General features: G+C 32.6%; 2 protein-coding genes across 3 annotated transcripts in view; one reads left to right on the plus strand and one right to left on the minus strand.

The window, feature by feature from the left end:
- The window catches only part of pygo (pygopus family PHD finger), a 91,555-nt gene extending 83,256 nt beyond the window's left edge, over positions 1-8,299 (plus strand). The window contains exons 3-7 of one of the 2 annotated variants that reach the window (XM_011054915.2): positions 178-760; positions 2,973-3,259; positions 3,344-4,366; positions 4,493-4,638; positions 4,714-8,299. In XM_011054915.2, coding sequence (XP_011053217.1) covers positions 3,044-3,259; positions 3,344-4,366; positions 4,493-4,638; positions 4,714-4,834 — 1,506 coding nt within the window. In that variant the 5' untranslated portion in view covers positions 178-760; positions 2,973-3,043 and the 3' untranslated portion in view covers positions 4,835-8,299. The other variant, XM_011054916.2, reaches the window with a different exon arrangement.
- Positions 8,300-9,232: 933 nt separating this feature from the next.
- Positions 9,233-17,293, minus strand: LOC105145413 (tubulin polyglutamylase TTLL13). Its single transcript, XM_011054917.2, has 15 exons — positions 16,786-17,293; positions 15,854-16,288; positions 15,207-15,282; positions 14,852-15,142; positions 14,018-14,174; positions 13,681-13,781; positions 13,340-13,468; positions 13,048-13,273; positions 12,550-12,731; positions 11,961-12,156; positions 11,368-11,499; positions 10,754-11,098; positions 10,494-10,536; positions 10,050-10,242; positions 9,233-9,937 (listed from the first exon to the last, which is right to left on the minus strand). Exons 2-15 carry the CDS (start codon positions 16,125-16,127, stop codon positions 9,913-9,915), a joined length of 2,370 nt encoding a protein of 789 aa, XP_011053219.1. The 5' UTR covers positions 16,128-16,288; positions 16,786-17,293; the 3' UTR covers positions 9,233-9,912.
- Positions 17,294-17,360: the final 67 nt, after the last annotated feature.

Consider the following 17,360-nt stretch of genomic DNA (forward strand, 5'->3'; position numbering starts at 1 on the left):
TAATCAATATTTCATAACTTACAAAATATCATTGTTTCAGCCAATTTGATCGAATCACTTTTTCCACACGATTTGTAGGATGATTTAATGTAAACTATGCATAAAAATATATTCCATATAAAAATAATCTTGAAATAAATCCTAAATTTGCGCTTCGAAATTCCTCGCTGATCACAGGTCATCGAAAATCCGCTGTTTACTATCGACCGAGTCACGCCACTTATCTGCAAATTTGATGCGTCGTCGGCAACATCAAACCGCCATCTACCGGAGACGCACGGTAACTCATGGCCACGGATAGGCGAGAAATCAAGCGCGAGAGGGACACGCTTAACGCGACAATGGCGACCTGAGAAGGTTCGTGTGATGTATGGCGATACTCCGTTATCCGAGCTCAGTGACATCAAGAGTGTGAGATTGCGTTCGTCGCGATCGTGTACGCGCGTCCGTGAATGCGCGATCCATTCGCGATACCGAGAGATGCGTTTTGCGCGAGGTACGAGCCAGAATCGCGTACAGACAGATCGTTCGTCTGGTTCGTCCTGCTAAGGCCAGTAGCAACAGTAGTGCAGCAAGCAGCAACAGTAGTGGCGGCAGTGGCGGCGGCAGCAACAACAGCGGCGGAATCGGCGACGGTTCACGATAGTGGCGACTGGATTGCGACTCGCAACGTGAATTTGTGGTGCCGGTGTTACTCCGAGGGAAAAAAACGACCGTGCCATGCACACGATCTCGTCGTCGCGTCCGCTATAATGTGCTGGTGAGTACGACGACGTCATTCGAACGATTCCCTTGCGTCACTGATACCCGGCCGGCTTTTTAAAGGTGGCATCATGCGTGGCATGTTTGCGTTCAATCTTATCATCCTGTCTTAAAAACATCGCTGTACATAAATGTTACATTTATCCCGCGCGCTGCGGATGCACACAAATCGTGTGCGGTCAACTTGCGGAGGCGCCTTACGGAGGCTCGATAGTGATACCTCGTTGGTTAGGTTAGGTTAGTCTCTGCGAGAGAACTGCAAGGCGACGTTTGTTTTGCTCCTTTTTACGTTCGCCGCGCGACGAGACTCGACGAGGATTCTTCTCTATTTTGTTGTACCACAAGTCTCTTATCGCCGTTCCGAAGGTACAGTCGTGTCGTAAAGGCGCTTCTCTCTCACTTTCTCTCTTTTTTTTTTTTTACTCTTGCACTGTGTGTACGTGTGTGTCTCTTTCTCTCTTTCGCCTCCACGATCTTCCGTCTCATTCGTGACGGACGGATCGCTGGCGCGCCACCCGAGGTAACGGTAGTAATTTCGTTATTTATATCGGCATATGTAAATATAGGCGGTATGTTGCGATGTACAGATATGCATACACGGATCCCGAGCTTTCGAGTATGAGTATATGTGCGTGTGTGAATGTACGCGCGCTCTCTCGCGCACCAGCTTGTTTATAAGTGATAAGTCTCTCACGCCGCGAGAATAATTTCAATGGAGCAACGATGCGATAAGAATGTTTCGCTACTCCGCGGCTGTATATCCGTCATATACGCTGCCACTCTGATTGATAATTCGTTAAAAAATTTCTTGAACGGCGTGTAGAACAGTATTACAGTATAGCACGCACATACACACACACACACACACACACACACATACACAAAAGTAAAAACTGGATTAATTTTATTAATTATTTTATATCTGACTAAAATAATCCAGTAATTATTAATGAATTTATTGTGAGAGATGTTCAAGTGATGGTCTAGTTTTTTTTCGTAAATAGTTATAAGATATTTATATAAATAAAAGATATAAATGTCGAAAGTATATTTTGATATAATGTTTATTGCAATAATTTTAATTTTGAATAATATTTAATAATATTATCACTTTTAAATTCATGAATAAATGTGTTGCTTAATGATCATATAATCGTTAAATTGTCTTTTTATCTTTATCTTTTTATGTAAATATATAAAGAAGTTTATACACAAATTATAATTATTATATATGAAATTAATATTTATTTTCAATAATCATAAGTAATTGTTTTATGAAACATGAAATTAAACATTAAACATAAATTTGATTTATTGAATTAAGCTTTGACTTAATTTAATCATTTAATAATTTAAAATGTTACATATTTGCATTAAGACTAATGAATATTTGCCTACTCTCATGGAATCTACTACAAATATCAACAAATATTTATTGATTGATAATATGCGTATTTGTAAAATTATAATTGAAGTACTTTCTGCAACAGTGGCTAACACATATTTCGTAAAAGAAACAAATAGAGGACTTTGTCTAATTTCTACCAATCACGTGTTAGGCTTATTGATATATGGAGAGTACAGCAAATTGAAATTATCTTGGCAGACCTAAGAAGATCTGAAACTTATGTATGAATAGAATCAGAGAGAGACATAATGTGGACGCCATCCGTGTAAAATTGGTCGAAAATAATGAGAGAGATAGGATTGTTCAGGTTTTAACTTTTTCTATTCAAACAATCACAATATTTGGGAAGAGAGAGAGAGATTAATCGTCTTCACATTTCTCTCTCTCTCTCTCTCTCTCTCTCTCTCTCTCTTGAAACAAAATTCGACAAATAAGACAATAGTAGAAAGAGAATTCTAAAGGTAAATATATAGCCATATATTTACCTTTTTCTTTTTAGGTCCAAATGAAAGATCAAAGAGATTTTGCCACATGCTCCGTCCAGTACTATTAGGTAGTTTTTTAATGAAAGAATGTTATTTATTTCACATGAGCATTAAAAAATACATTAATGAAAGTACTTCCCATCACTTGTAAAACGCTACGAATTAATTCCAACACCTAATATATATCAATAGTTAGACTACATTGTGAGTTGCAGTAAGCAACAAGCATTGCAAATCCTTCAGTTATTAAATTATTTGAATATACATGTATATCTTTTAAAGTAAATAAAGTTTCTTTTTGCTTGTTTTTTTAACAGTGAATTAAGAATAATTACTTGCCACGAAAATCCAGTGGTGCTGGCATGATAAAATAAGGGAAGCGAAGGAAATGAGCCACAATATTGCGGGCATGCCACCCTTCACAAGGATGCCATTGGGGGGTATGGGAATGGGTGTGAATATGGGCCCCAATGCCCCACATCCTGACTCTTCTGCTCATCCCCATCCACCACCGCCACCACCAGCTGGTGCTAATCCTAAAAAGAAAAGGCGTACAAATGCAAGTGTTGCCCAACCACCTCCGCAACAACCTCCATCTGTACAGGTATAACTTAACTTTATTGTATACATATTTTAGTGTATTAATGCTATGAATTATTGTCTTATTCATCTAACATTCTTTCGACAGGACTTATTACCCCCACCCTTAACTGGTTACGGTGACACAATAGTAGCAAGTAATCCTTTTGATGACACGCCACCACCAACGCCGCAAAGTCCAATGATGCATGGTGCGCCTTCACATATGCATCCTCATCATCCACATCACATGGGTGGTCCTCCTATGCGAGGCATGAGCCCTTTAACTACAATAGGTGGCATGAGTCCTATGATGCCACATAATATGGGCAATATGAGCCCTATGGGTAATTCACCCATGACAAATCACATGAATCATATGGGAGCTATGTCTCCTATGAATCATGCTCCTATCGGAGGCATGAGCCCTATGAATAACATGGGTCCAAATATGCCTCCTGGTCCAATGAACACCATGAATAATCATATGAATATAAGCCATATGGGAAATTCGCAACTAAGTGGTCCACCTATGGGTAGTCCGATGAATAATATGAACAGTGGACCTATGGGTAGCCCAATGAACAACATGGGTCATAATATGGGCAGTCCTATGGGTGGACCTTTAGGATCTCCAATGAACATGGGAGGATCTAATCATATGCCTAATGGACCAATGAACATGAACAACATAAATAGCCATATACCGCCCAACAGTCCATTAAATGGGCCGTCACTAAACAATGTAAACAGCCCATTGGGACATAATGGATCTCAACCTCATCCGAATCATATGGGAAATAATCTTAACAACTTAGGAAGACCTATGAATGGACCTATGACCACCATGAGTTCGATGGTATCGAACAACATGAATATGACTGGACCAAATCAAATAAATAACATGAATATGGGTGGTCCAGGAATGAGTAGTATGTCCAATATGAATATTAGCCATCACAATCAAATGGGAAGTCACATGGCAGGTCCAATGGGCACAATGTCCAACAATATGGGTGGTGGACCACCTATGGGACATCCTATCAATTCTATGGGTGGATCTATGCCACCACATGGGTTTCAAGGTCCACCAGGAATGGGTCCAAAGCCAATGCCAATTTCTGCGGGCAAAGTAAGTTATGTTTTTATTAAGTATATCAATATACTTACAATTAATATAATTAACTTATGATAACTATTATACATTCAGCAAGTTTGGATTAAACAAATTTATTTGTAATTTATCATTTTTTTACAGATATATCCTCCAGAGCAGTCAATGGTATTTAATCCACAAAATCCTAATGCACCACCGATTTATCCCTGTGGAATTTGTCATAAAGAAGTACATGATAATGATCAAGCAATTCTGTGCGAATCAGGTTGTAATTTTTGGTTTCATAGGTGAGCCATTAAAATAATGATGAACAAAGTAATATAAAATGTATGATTTTTTTTTTGACAACACGATTATTTCAGGGGCTGCACAGGATTAACGGAATACGCTTATCAATCATTAACGCAAGAGGTCTATGCAGAATGGGTGTGTGATAAGTGTTTACAATCGAAAAGCATACCCCTGGTTAAGTATAAACCATAACACTTCGTGTCCCGTCGTTCGTGCGACGCTCCAGTGACTATTTGTTAGCGTTTATATGTAATACACGCACATATGCGTGTGCGATTGTGCACACAGCACATATACACAAACACCCTAGCACATGATAAATATTAATGCACGTGCGAAGTCGTGCATTCAACATAAAAATATGTTTGTTAATACCTTAGCTTTAACTTGTTGAAATATTAGAATATCATTGTAAGTTGTATCGATGAATATGAAAGCAGAGGTGTAACACTCAAATGTCATTTTAATTTCAAGTTGTTCATGACAAATGGATTCATACATTAGATTCATTAAATTATAATATTATTTTTTATTATAATATTATTTTAAATTATAATATTATTTAATATTGAATCTTGGCAGATAGTGAAAAATTGATAATCGTATAATTTTTTATATAAAAAATTAAAGTAGAATTTAAAATATTTTAAAAATTTATGACTCAAGATATCAAAACAAAGATTTTTAAAAATATTAAATTTCTAAATACTTAAGATTTACAAAGGGTCTACTTCTATGATTAATTGCATTTAAATGACTAATTGTATCCAAAATTAATGGTACCTACATATTTTTTTATTAGTAAAGCAAGACACATACTATAGATGAACCGTGAACAATTTTGCACTGTCTTCGTTTTATCCTATATATAAACGTTTCTGATCAATCGTAATAAATGTTATCATCTTTGCAATTGATATTTAAATGTTGTTTGTAATATTATTTTACTAAAAGAAATTGATTTGTACGAATGCATTTGTCATCGCGCAGTAATTATAATTTTTTTATATTTCTGTTAAGATAATAGCATAAAAAGTATAAATCAATATTAAAATCACATTGATATATTTGAAATCATATACAAAATAGATCATACATTTAAATTGTCTTTGGTTTATTGCATTCATGAATATATCGCCTTTATCATGCAGATGATATATTTATTGTGATACAAATTATATTGATTGAATTATACAGATTGACGTAAGAGCTTGTCACAAGTCATATTTTTATTGTTAAAAATTTACATATTAAATTTTTTATTAAATTTAAGTTTGTAACTTAATACAATCAGCAGAATTAGCTATTTCCATTCAAAACGGAATTACACAAACAAATGCAATATTGATACTCCCAGGCGATGTACCTTGAACTGCTGCAATTCTTATATTTTTATATGTTATTATTTTAGTATAAAGAAAACCATGGTAAATTTTATTACTTTAATTTTTTTGATTAATTTTTTTAACGCTCTCTTTAACTTTTCTATAAATCTGACTGAAAGTAAATATTTTATTCATATATGATGAAATATTTTTTGTTTTTAAACAAAATAGAAAATGAAATGTAGAATAAAAATAATATGGCAAATTTTTTTAAATGCGCGAGATAAGTAAGTTGCCTTTTATTTTTTGAAAAAACCTAATAGCAAATTCGCGGTTGGATTCGCGTAATAGACGCATGGACGCATTAGCACATATTTAAAGACTGTTATACATAAATAATGTAAAAACATAGTATTTAAACGGACTGGATCATATTTGATAAAATATATGTTGTGTATTTCATCAATTTAAGATGTTTATGTTTTTACATTTCGGTAAATAAATGTACAATAGGCTTTATAATTTGCGCCAGTGATGCAATCGAATTTGCAATAACAGCGAAAAGCAAAACTGATTTGTCAGTTTAATCTTTAATTAAATATATTTTACTTTTTTCATGTTAATAATAATTTGGTTGATTATACGTATATTGTTGCCATGGTTTAAACTCTTGATTTAACTGCGTAGTTAAATTAAGATGTAAGAAATGTATCTCTAAAGTTGTGTAAAGAGTTTTTATAAAAATGTTTTATTTATGAAGTAATCTTTAATGAGATTGCTTATGCACACAACAGGAATTTATTTTAACTGATATTAAGTGCAGGTTTTTCTATTGTAACAAGATTTTATAATTCAATAGAAAGATAAGAAACGGAATCAGCATGAGCCTCTAACATTCAAGCGAAACTGAAGTGAAAAATGAAATTGTTAAAAATTGAAATTGTAAAATTATTGGAATCGCGCCTCACAGATTACGTGTCTTTTGCTAGTATTTGCGCTTTTATAATTTACATTCATCTGAATTCACCGGTTATATTTATAAAAGATAATATGTAGCGAATTTGAGTAGTGTATACAAAGACTGTTGTACACAAAATGATATACGGGCATACACTGCATACATAGTTAAATTAATGGGATGCCCATCACAGTTACGTCATCGTTTAATGGATACATTGGATGTTTAACCGTTCAAAGCTCCTATATTATATCTATTTAGATAAATTAATGTACAACAGACTTTGAGTTACACTAATGCATCCAACCAAATTTGTTATTAAATTCAAACTATTTCGAAATAAAACAAAGTAATGTCTCTCAACTTCATGCTAAAGGAATCTGTGCACATTTAACAATTTTAACTAGCTAGCGTAATCTTCGCATCTGCCAGGTTTATAATATCGGCGATATTAATATTTAAAAAAAGAGCATATTATTGTCAGAAGATTAACTGTTAAAACGAAAAAACTAAATTCCGTCGGCAGCTAATACAAAATTACGTCTACGGATTGTATAGTTTTTTATATGTATATGAAATATTAGCTAGATATATATACACATATATGATATATATATATACATATATATCATTTAATGCCTGTATTAAACGGAGGTCTGACGAAGTGCGGAAATTATTATTGAAATAATTAGTGTTTACGGTACCTTAATTAGATAAATTTACTAATTTATTCTCAATATGAAATTGACGAATTTAATTTTAGATGAAGAAATTAATTTTATAAGCCAATATTTCTTAATCTAAAATTAAATTATTTTTTACTCGAAGTCTCCGTATAATTCATGCCTTAAGCTTGTTTACTAGATATAATCGTTTTTAACACATATTACATGTGAGTAACATACGCAGGATCCTACATAATGCTCATATTTTAGTATTACAACGAATAGGATACCATCTTCACATATCTTCTTTCTATTTTCTCGCATGGGAAGATCACGAAAACCTGTTAACGTTGTTTTTATTGCGAAGATTAAAAGATACAGGGGATTAAGCGATTTACGAAGACGAATAACGTTGTCAATGGCCGAAGCAGCGGATGAATCATTTTCTAGTACAAAAAAGTATATGAGCTGTAATTTAAGTCATTAAAGATAATATTTTTATCTTTCACAGAATTAAGTCATAAGTGATTATATAATTTTAAAGGTGATTGCTACAAATTTATGTTACGGAGCATCTATCTCGATACATGTCGCGCAATAATTCCTTTCTTCGTTTATCGATAACGATATTTTGATATATTTTACGACGGTAGCTTAACCCCCTCTTGTAAAAATCTGTTCAAAACAAATGCATTTTATATCTGTCCAACTGTTTGTCTCATTGCAACTTTCTTCAAATGCAGTTACCTTTATTTTCAGGAAGTATGTATATACGCCGAAATATATGACGATTTTTTTTTTAACGGAGAATATAACTTCGCAAGAATACATATTTACGGTTTTTTCTTTTTATAAGCGATATAATATAGGATATCATATAAATATCTATTGACTTTATGTACATAAGCCTTTCTATATCTAAGATTTAATATGGTGGGAATCAAGTGAGAGAGACGCGCAAATATTTGTCGCAGTCGCACAGTGATTTTATGTAAATAATATATATCACGTTAAGAAAAAAAGGATTCATCGATCGTAATATGTTGAATGTATTTCGCACTTATTCTTGTTCTTACAATGACGTAACACAACGCAGTTTACAGTCGAGGATGCCGACGTTACATCGCCTACATACGTAGATTTTGCGAAGTGTTGCTATCATTTGATGCCGTTACGTTTTATAGTCGAAGAAAAAAGAATTGTAATTTAGGAAGTCCGGTCGTGATTTAGAAATTTAAGAGAGCAACTCTTGTCGTTGCTAATTCGGCACATTACTTTACAAACAGATACAACACACATGTACGCATGCGTACATGTACACACACACACACACACACACACACACACACACATCCACTGGAAATACATACACATACTTCTTACATAGTATTATTTTGTATAAAATTGTGGATATTGTTATTTCGATTTTGAACTTTGAAAGAATTTTGGATTCTTATTATTTGTCGTAGCACTTTTGAAACGCGTCCACGACAGATTTACCGATTGCGACATGAAAAACGATAAGACTAATAGATAAAAAAAAAATAAGAAGAGAAACTGAAGGAACGAGATGATGAGACGCTGCGACAAAACAACGTGGACGCAATATCACGAATGGAGCAAAAACTCAGCACGCGACAAATTGTTCATAGATTATTTTTTATTATGTGAATACAGAATATATATCAGCAATAAAAATTGTTATACATATTATAGACTGGCGTCTGCGTATGTGTATACGATCATTTTACATACGCATCGGCGCGTACCTAATTCCCACTCTTATGCGACGTGTACATGTTCACTTATATATCTATTGTACATATTTATATGGCACTTTAAATAACAAGTCGATACATTGTTGATTTTTATATATTACTGTTCTCTACCTTAAAATAGAATCCGCTCACATACCGAGACGTGTCCCGAAGTTCATTGCACTTCTAGATGTTGGAGATAAGGCTTGTTTCTTTTTCTCCTTGACTCGATATATAAATTTACTTAATAAAGTATTTTTAACGCGGCTGAGCAATTGTTTTATAGGAATATATGTAATATATTTAATGTGAAATTAATATTTCCCAATATTACGAATCTTATTAATCTTCATTTATGCTCAATATTAGGAATATTAATAGCATAATATTGCAAAATCTTCATAATATCTATTTAAATTTTCTTAGTCAATTTTATATTAATCTTTTATATGTCCTGCTTTTGTATCTTTTATATCTTTCGAAAAAATAATTCTTTATATATGTATTATATAGCATATTTTTTTGCTTTTTAAAATTCCAGTTAGAGAAGATGACCCGTTCATCCTCAGTGCTGAGTGGTAACATCAACTCTAAATAATTTTGTTGTAATAAATAATTATATTTCCGTACATAATTATAGTTTAACTTATTGTAAAAACGAACGCACAGATTATGACAGATAAAAACGTGAATGCAGCTTACTTAGATTTCATCAAATGGGAGGATTCTCTTCTCTCGAGTGTGTGTAGCCGAATGGTATTCGATAATGTTCTAGCAACGTGTGCCTTTGTTACGCGTCCGATGTGATTATTAGAATTTATTTCTTCCATCCACAGTTTTTGTAATATTTTCGGACGATCGTAAACGAACGCCTCGTTGCATGTTATCCACAAGCCTGAAAAAGATAACGATTTTAAACGCATATCTAATTAACCCAGCAAATGCAAAGTTACATGTCACTTATCTGCAGTTGTAATTTCTCACTTAACAATATAGCTAATATAATATGTATTATATTATTATACTATTATATTGTTGAGTGGAAAAATAATTAACAGGTACATGTAACGTTACATGTAACGTTGTGTTTGCTAGGAGGCGACAATTTCCAGAACGTTGCTCATAATAATTATTGTCGATACTTACTTCTATTTGCATTTGTAAACTCACGCTGATTCATCGATTTATGCTAAAAAGGAAAATTATATATATCTCTTTCATACATTTCTCGAATACTTAATAAATATTATCTCTTTTTTTGTGTTAAATATAAAAAGTGAAAGAAGAGATCTACTTCTCTTTGAATATAAATAGCATAAAAACTTGTCGAGTAAAATTTGATTTATATATCTGGATTTGATTTTTTGAGACGAGCAATGTCTCGATTGATAAAAATACATACTTACTTCATTCACTCTCAGGGAATATTGGTTCGCGGCTGCTTGCGTGATATCCAGATGGCCGTTTTGACAATGATAAGACTTGCACGAGGAAGAGCATGTGCTGTGGTTCATGTTTGCGCGTAATCCCAACTTGCCGTACAAACCGTACTTTCTCTCGTCGGCGGATCGTAACATACCGTTTCTCTTCATCGCTACGTATATCTGTTCGAGCAAGCCGTAGCTCTTGATGAGAAATTCCCTCTGCTCCATAGCCGTTATTCGTTCCCTCTCTTCAGATTCCGATATGATTTCAGGCTCGAAAGAATACAGGGTGTTGGTAGGAGATCCCTCTGCATCCTGCTTATTGATCTGCGAAAAAGCAACGATGATAATGTGCTTGCTTTTTCCCGGAGGTAGAGGAAAAAGTCCCATCTCATTTAACATTCCATTTATAACTTCTGCCGAGTTTTCGTACTTTTTCTAATAAGAGATAATTATTCTCTTCTAATTTTTATTCATAGCTATTTTCATGAAAAAAATATACACACACACACACACACACACATATATATAATGAAGCATTTCTCTGTATAGGTGACAATTCAATTAAATAGAATAGAACTGTTTTGTATACTAACGTTTTTCCTTATCATGCTTGCGGATTTACTTTTCTGTTGCAATTTCTTTGGTGCGTTTGAACTTTCAGGGTGTAATTTTTGCTCGTTCCATTTCCCGACTATTCGTTTGCGTTCTTCCTCTTTTGCTTTTAACTGAAATAAGACAAAATTATTTATGAAAAGTAACCGATTAAAAGATTAAGAATAATTTATTAAGGTATTAAAAAATAATTACAAAAAACATCAATTTAATAATAATAATTTGATAATATTCTTGAGTATAATAATTTATTAAAGTTAAAGCTTATGTGTGTGTATGTGTGGATTAATGCTGCAGTTTATTTTATTGGATGAACAACGAGCAATTTTATTAATGTCAATGCTCGCCATATTTTAAAAAAGTTTTATATTAATTTCATAAAAATCTCTAATAAAAGCTTTATGATGTTATACTTTATACGTTTTATATAAAAACTAAAAAGTATCTCGTTTCGCTTCACATATATACATATATATCGTATTGGCAATAATTTTAACGTAATATTAATAAATATGAAGAATTGTTTTAAAGATTCATTTGCCAAGTTGAGGATACAAAATTGTGAAAAATTTACCTCGTTTTCTTCTCTCTCTATTCTCGACGCTTCTTCGCGCGCTCTTGACGCCATCGTATCTTGGAAAACGGAAAGAGCATTCTGTGTGAAGAAAGACTGATATTTATCCTCGTCAAAGCATGGATAAATTCTTCGGAAATTGCCCATGTGGTCGTCCTCCCACTGAAATTGCCTCTGCATGTAATTGTTCTCGTTTCTATCGGATTTTATCGAAGCTGAGTCATTAATTTGACTGCGCATTGTAACGTTTCGATTTATTATCAGACTTTTATTGCAATATATTTTCTGTTATAATATATGGAAAAACTCGAATTTTTTAAATTCTATGTTCTATGAATTATATTTTATAATTATAAAACGAGAAACTCTCAATAAATATTTTAACATACAATACTAATTAAAAATTCGGATTTAATTTTTATATCACGTATGGATTGTAAAAAAGTGTTTATAATTGGATGCCAATTTTGTACTAATAAGTTTAATAAAGTTTTGTAATTAATTGGAATTAATTACTACGAGATTGATGCAATGAGAAGATCAATTATCTATATAAATTATATTATGTTCTTTGAAATATTTCACTTGCCTGAGATCCTTTCCGTTTAAGCCTTGAAGAAGTCGCTCTCTGATTCGCTTCCTGTCTTCCTCTATTATTTTCTTTTTATCATATTGTTGTAAATTTAATATATCGAAGGTGTCCATCAGCAATCCTTCCTTTACATCTTTATCTATCTGTGCATCTGTGTGAAAGCTTGGCGAGTGATTTACCTGATAGATTTACTAATTGTAGAGAGAATATATTTAATAATATTTAAACACAATTAATTAAATAAATAAATATAAATATAAATAAGGACTCTCAATTATTAAACAACAAAAATAATAAAGGTTCATTTTAAATAATAAAGGTTTGTTTCGACGAAATAAAATGAAGATAACTGTGAATATCTGAGGATTATCTACTTCGTCTATCTCTTCGCACTCACAACAACGTATGACTTTCATTAGTCTCATCAACCTTTATTATTTTTATTGTTTAATAATATTTCTTTTAGATGTCTTAATCTCTCTCTGAAAAGCTTACTTCAAGAAGGTAAGGCTTGAGCTTCCAGTCGAGCAAAATGTCGAATCCCAATAGCTCAAAACACGCGCAAGTCATATTGTGCATCGAGAAACACGCATGGTAATTATGTTTCAATACAGGATATGCGGCAATTATAGTTTTAATTATAATTTCGTCGATTTTATTCCATAATTCATCTACATCGATATTTTTCGTTTTAAACCACTTATTCAATGTTGATATTTTTCTGTAAGGAATAATTTGCTGTACGATTGGTATTTTATCGCCAATTCTACAGCCAATATATACGAACCTTTTGCTACCAATTTCATCATCAATAATATACATTCGATTATGCTTGTTAACGGAGTAATTTGTCAAATGCATAAACATATTAGAAATATTATATCCGATCGGTTCCTTGTATTTGCTGGTTGCAAATCTAAAAATGTGATGTGTTTTGCACTTCCCAATAAATTGAAAAAATATATACATATATATGTATATGTGTGTAAATTTGTGTGAAAAGTATAAAAAAGTAACTATTTATATAAAAAAGTAATTATTTATATTAATAAAATATTTTAAGAGAATTATATCTCATGCCATTAAGATTTATTTTCTTAAGTATTTTTTTTTACATTTATGTCTTACCTCACGAGTCCTTCATTATATACATAGATTCTGAGAGGATCACATGACGTGATTAGTGTGTAAATACGTAGATCAAATTTGTATCCATCAATTAAGAAGGGCTAAGAATATAAAGAAAAAAGGCTACATTATACTTATTTTGTGCTGTAACTGTGAAATTTTTTGGTTACAATTGCGTATATAGTTGGAAAGAAATCTGAACAAATTTTAGAGAATCTCAAGAGAATATAAAGAAAACAGAAGTGTATAAAAAATTATATCTTATTTATAAAAAAGAAAGAGTTAATCGGTAAACTTCCAATGATTTTTTCTTGCGGGAAAAATTAATATTTCTTACCCTTGTGATGTATACTTGACAAATCAAACGTTCGCTTGATTTAACGTCCTTTAAATGTTTTGTTAAATAAATACCACGACCTTGGCAGCCGGCATCCGGTTTGACGATGAAGGTTTTTAGTCTCCGCGACTTGGCGTAAACTTTCGCGTCACGATAACTGGAAGTCGAAATCCAGAGCTTTTGATCTGCTTATACACTCTTTGACTTTGGGAAATATTGATTATTCTTTATCACCGTAATGGCAAACCTTTGGAATTTACGACTGGGAACCCGAGAGCGATCGTTCAGTGAAGCAAAACAGAATGACTCACGCATACGAGAACCTCGCGCTTGTAAAATAGATATGAGGACTTTCAATCGATAGACCGCATTTTTTATTTTGACACATGAAACGATTCGTAGAATCATACGATATTTAATCTCATCTATGATTGTTATTATTATTAAAAAATATGAGTGTGTGTGTGTGTGTGTGTGTGTGTGTGTATGTGTGTGTGTGTGTGTGATTTATACTAAGAAAAAATAAAATTTCAATTAGACTCAAAGCGAAATATGTGTATAAATAGACCGTAAAATTATTAAGCAAATTTTATTCGCGAAGGATGAATATTTTATAGAAAATGTTTTATATGCTTAAGACACTGAGATAAAAATTGTATAATTTGTGTTTCATATTAGTTATTCAAGTTTGATGCACTGAATTTAAACGTGAAACGAAAAATAAATTTTTGCCGATTGAGATTATTAACAATAAAATTCTAATAATAAAATTTTATTAGAACTGTATCATTTGCTAAATGAACAGTTTAAATCATTAAAATGTGTGTGTCTTACTCCGCGGGAAAGCACCAAGTTTTCGGGAAAAAATTATAGTCCTTCGGGAACAGCTTCTGCATGCGATTGAGATTACGAGCGAGTAGATCCTTTCTACATATCTCTGTCATCCCGGGGAAATGATTGACCCTCTGGAACCTCTTCATGTCTTTGACACGCTCTACATTGATGCTTAGGTCGGTCCAATAGAGATTCCAACTGCTGTCCTCCGTAACTTCCCTCATTCCGAATCGCACGGCCACACGTCTAACCACGTCGTACTTGCAATTCACCGTGCAGATTGTTAAAAATCTGTTTCGTTAAATTGCAAAGTCAATTTCGGCTCCTAAACGAAATGTATAGTTCTTTGCAGTACCTCTGTTTTTTTTTAATCCAGATCTTTGACGTTTCTTCCTCTTTGAGTCGCTTTGAATCACTTCCTTCGCGTAATGCTATTCGGAAAGTTTTATTAATGAATATAAAAAATTAATGATTATAAAAAAATACTAGGACATAAAAGCGTGGAAAATTTAAAGCGTCTTTAAAGAGTAAATAAAAAGCGTCTTTAAAGAGTAATAAAGAGAGAATATTTTTATAAAATTACACGGAGAAAGAACGAATTTGTTGAAGTATTTAAAAATTAAATTAGACGTAAATTTAAAAATAATTTTGTTAGTTTATCAAAATAATTACGTAGAAACTTAAGCATGAGCAGTATTTTAAAAAGTTTTTACATTTTAGTAACCAGCTCGTCCGAGCATTCTACATAATTATTTTATAGTTCAATAAAATTATATGTCCAGATTTAACTAAATTTTTGAATATTTCAGCAAAATCATCCTTTAAGATTAAATTAAAGAAATGAGTTTCCCAGCAATCAGATCGCTGAAGCAGCCAAAGTTTTTACAGATCTTCTTATCCAGTTTTTCTCTTTGTACATTCTTCGTTATGTCTATCTCGCGTGAATTTGTTATTAAATGTGATTTTGAATTTGCCTTCTCAATTTGTCGGATTTACGAATACCTGTATTATTGCTTTTATCTGTGGTGATCTTCCAGAGATATTCGAAGTCATACTTGGCGACACCTATTCTGTCGTTTGCAAGCGATAAATTCAAGGAATTGTTGAGACTGATATATTTCTGTGTGTGATTTTGAAATGACGACTTGCAGGGTCCCTTCTTGTCGGACTCGTTGATGCTTTGATCGTTCGTTAAGCTCTCGTTTCTGGAATTATTTTTAAAATCGCGAATTTTTAATATCAGCGGATGATTGTCGCTGTATTCGATGATGATCATGACCGCTGCTGCTTTCCATTATTCGATTATTTCAATCACGCTGTCAGTCAATACGCGTCAAACTCGATCTCGAACTTAATTCCTCTCGCATTTGCATTTGTCGCGTGATAATCGTGTTAATCGATACGAATCAAATCAAAAAGTCGATTATATATATATATCTGAAACAAGGTGAAAATCATGATGAAAAAATGACAAAAGTGAGCAAATTTACTAGATTTTTATTTCATTTAGTGATATTTATTAGATATTTATTTCATTTAGTGAATTTGTTCACTTTTGTAATTTTCATTTTGTTTCCAGATATACAATCGATCCCCAGATTAACAAATTTAATCATAAATAAATTCTTTCTGATACAATTTTTTAGAAACTAGTCACTGTCATCTTCAAAATTTCTAGCTTTAGCTTTATGTAATTAGTCTAAAGAAAAAAACTCAACTTCAGCAATGCTTGAATTTATATTTAAATATTTAGAATTTTATTAAGACGTTTCTTATTCATCATAAATCATTACTTATAATATATGATTACTGCTAAATATAAAAAATACAACGGTTTCTCTATAAAGAATATGTAACATTTTTTAGGACGAAATTCAAATTTGTCAAACGTATCAAATTTATATAAAATTTATTTTTTATATTAATGAACGTACCTGTCGATTTTCTTGTTTAATTTTGACAACGTACGTTAAAACACAAATCCTGTTGCGAAAGGAAAGCTGTATGGCCGATATAGATCGTATTGCGACTGAAGAGACACGCGTCACCGACGTCTAGCTTTACGCGACTACTGCGGCATGGTCGACATGTAAGGTACCTTAGTAGTTAGTTTGGTGCTTTAATTACAGCCTGACGACCATATTTAGAAATTGTATGTACAGTTACGGAAGTGATCTGCACGACACGAAACTTTAAATAGGTTGGTGCGCCCCGCACAGATTGAACTCTCGCGCGCTTACGTTCGCTTTCTTGACGTTTAATTATGTTTCTCGACTTTTTGCCATTGTTATGCGAAACAAGTAGGTCTAAAGTAAGAATTACGAATATCGATCAAGTGTCAAATAGGCACGAGCAATGCGGATCGAGAAAAACGAAAGTTCTTAACGGTAACACCCGTTCCTCTCGCTTGGAGAAACAATTTAGATTTAATTTGAATTTGAAATAAAAAGGAGGTAAGTAAAAATATGAATAATATTTTTAACGACACAATTCTTCGGGCGATGTAAAA

This window comes from Acromyrmex echinatior, chromosome 6 (genome assembly GCF_024713525.1).
Source record: "Acromyrmex echinatior isolate Ae372 chromosome 6, ASM2471352v2, whole genome shotgun sequence".
NCBI classification, from domain to species: Eukaryota; Metazoa; Arthropoda; class Insecta; order Hymenoptera; family Formicidae; genus Acromyrmex; species Acromyrmex echinatior.

Excerpts from the sequence above, each read along its gene's own strand:
- LOC105145413 (XM_011054917.2), bottom strand. The coding sequence starts at position 16,127 with ATGATCATCATCGAATACAGCGACAATCATCCGCTGATATTAAAAATT. Across the intron at positions 11,500-11,960 it reads TAGAGAGAGAAGAAAACGAG|TTAAAAGCAAAAGAGGAAGA; the intron begins GTAAATTTTTCA and ends GTCTTATTTCAG. Across the intron at positions 10,243-10,493 it reads GTTTACAAATGCAAATAGAA|GCTTGTGGATAACATGCAAC; the intron begins GTAAGTATCGAC and ends TATCTTTTTCAG.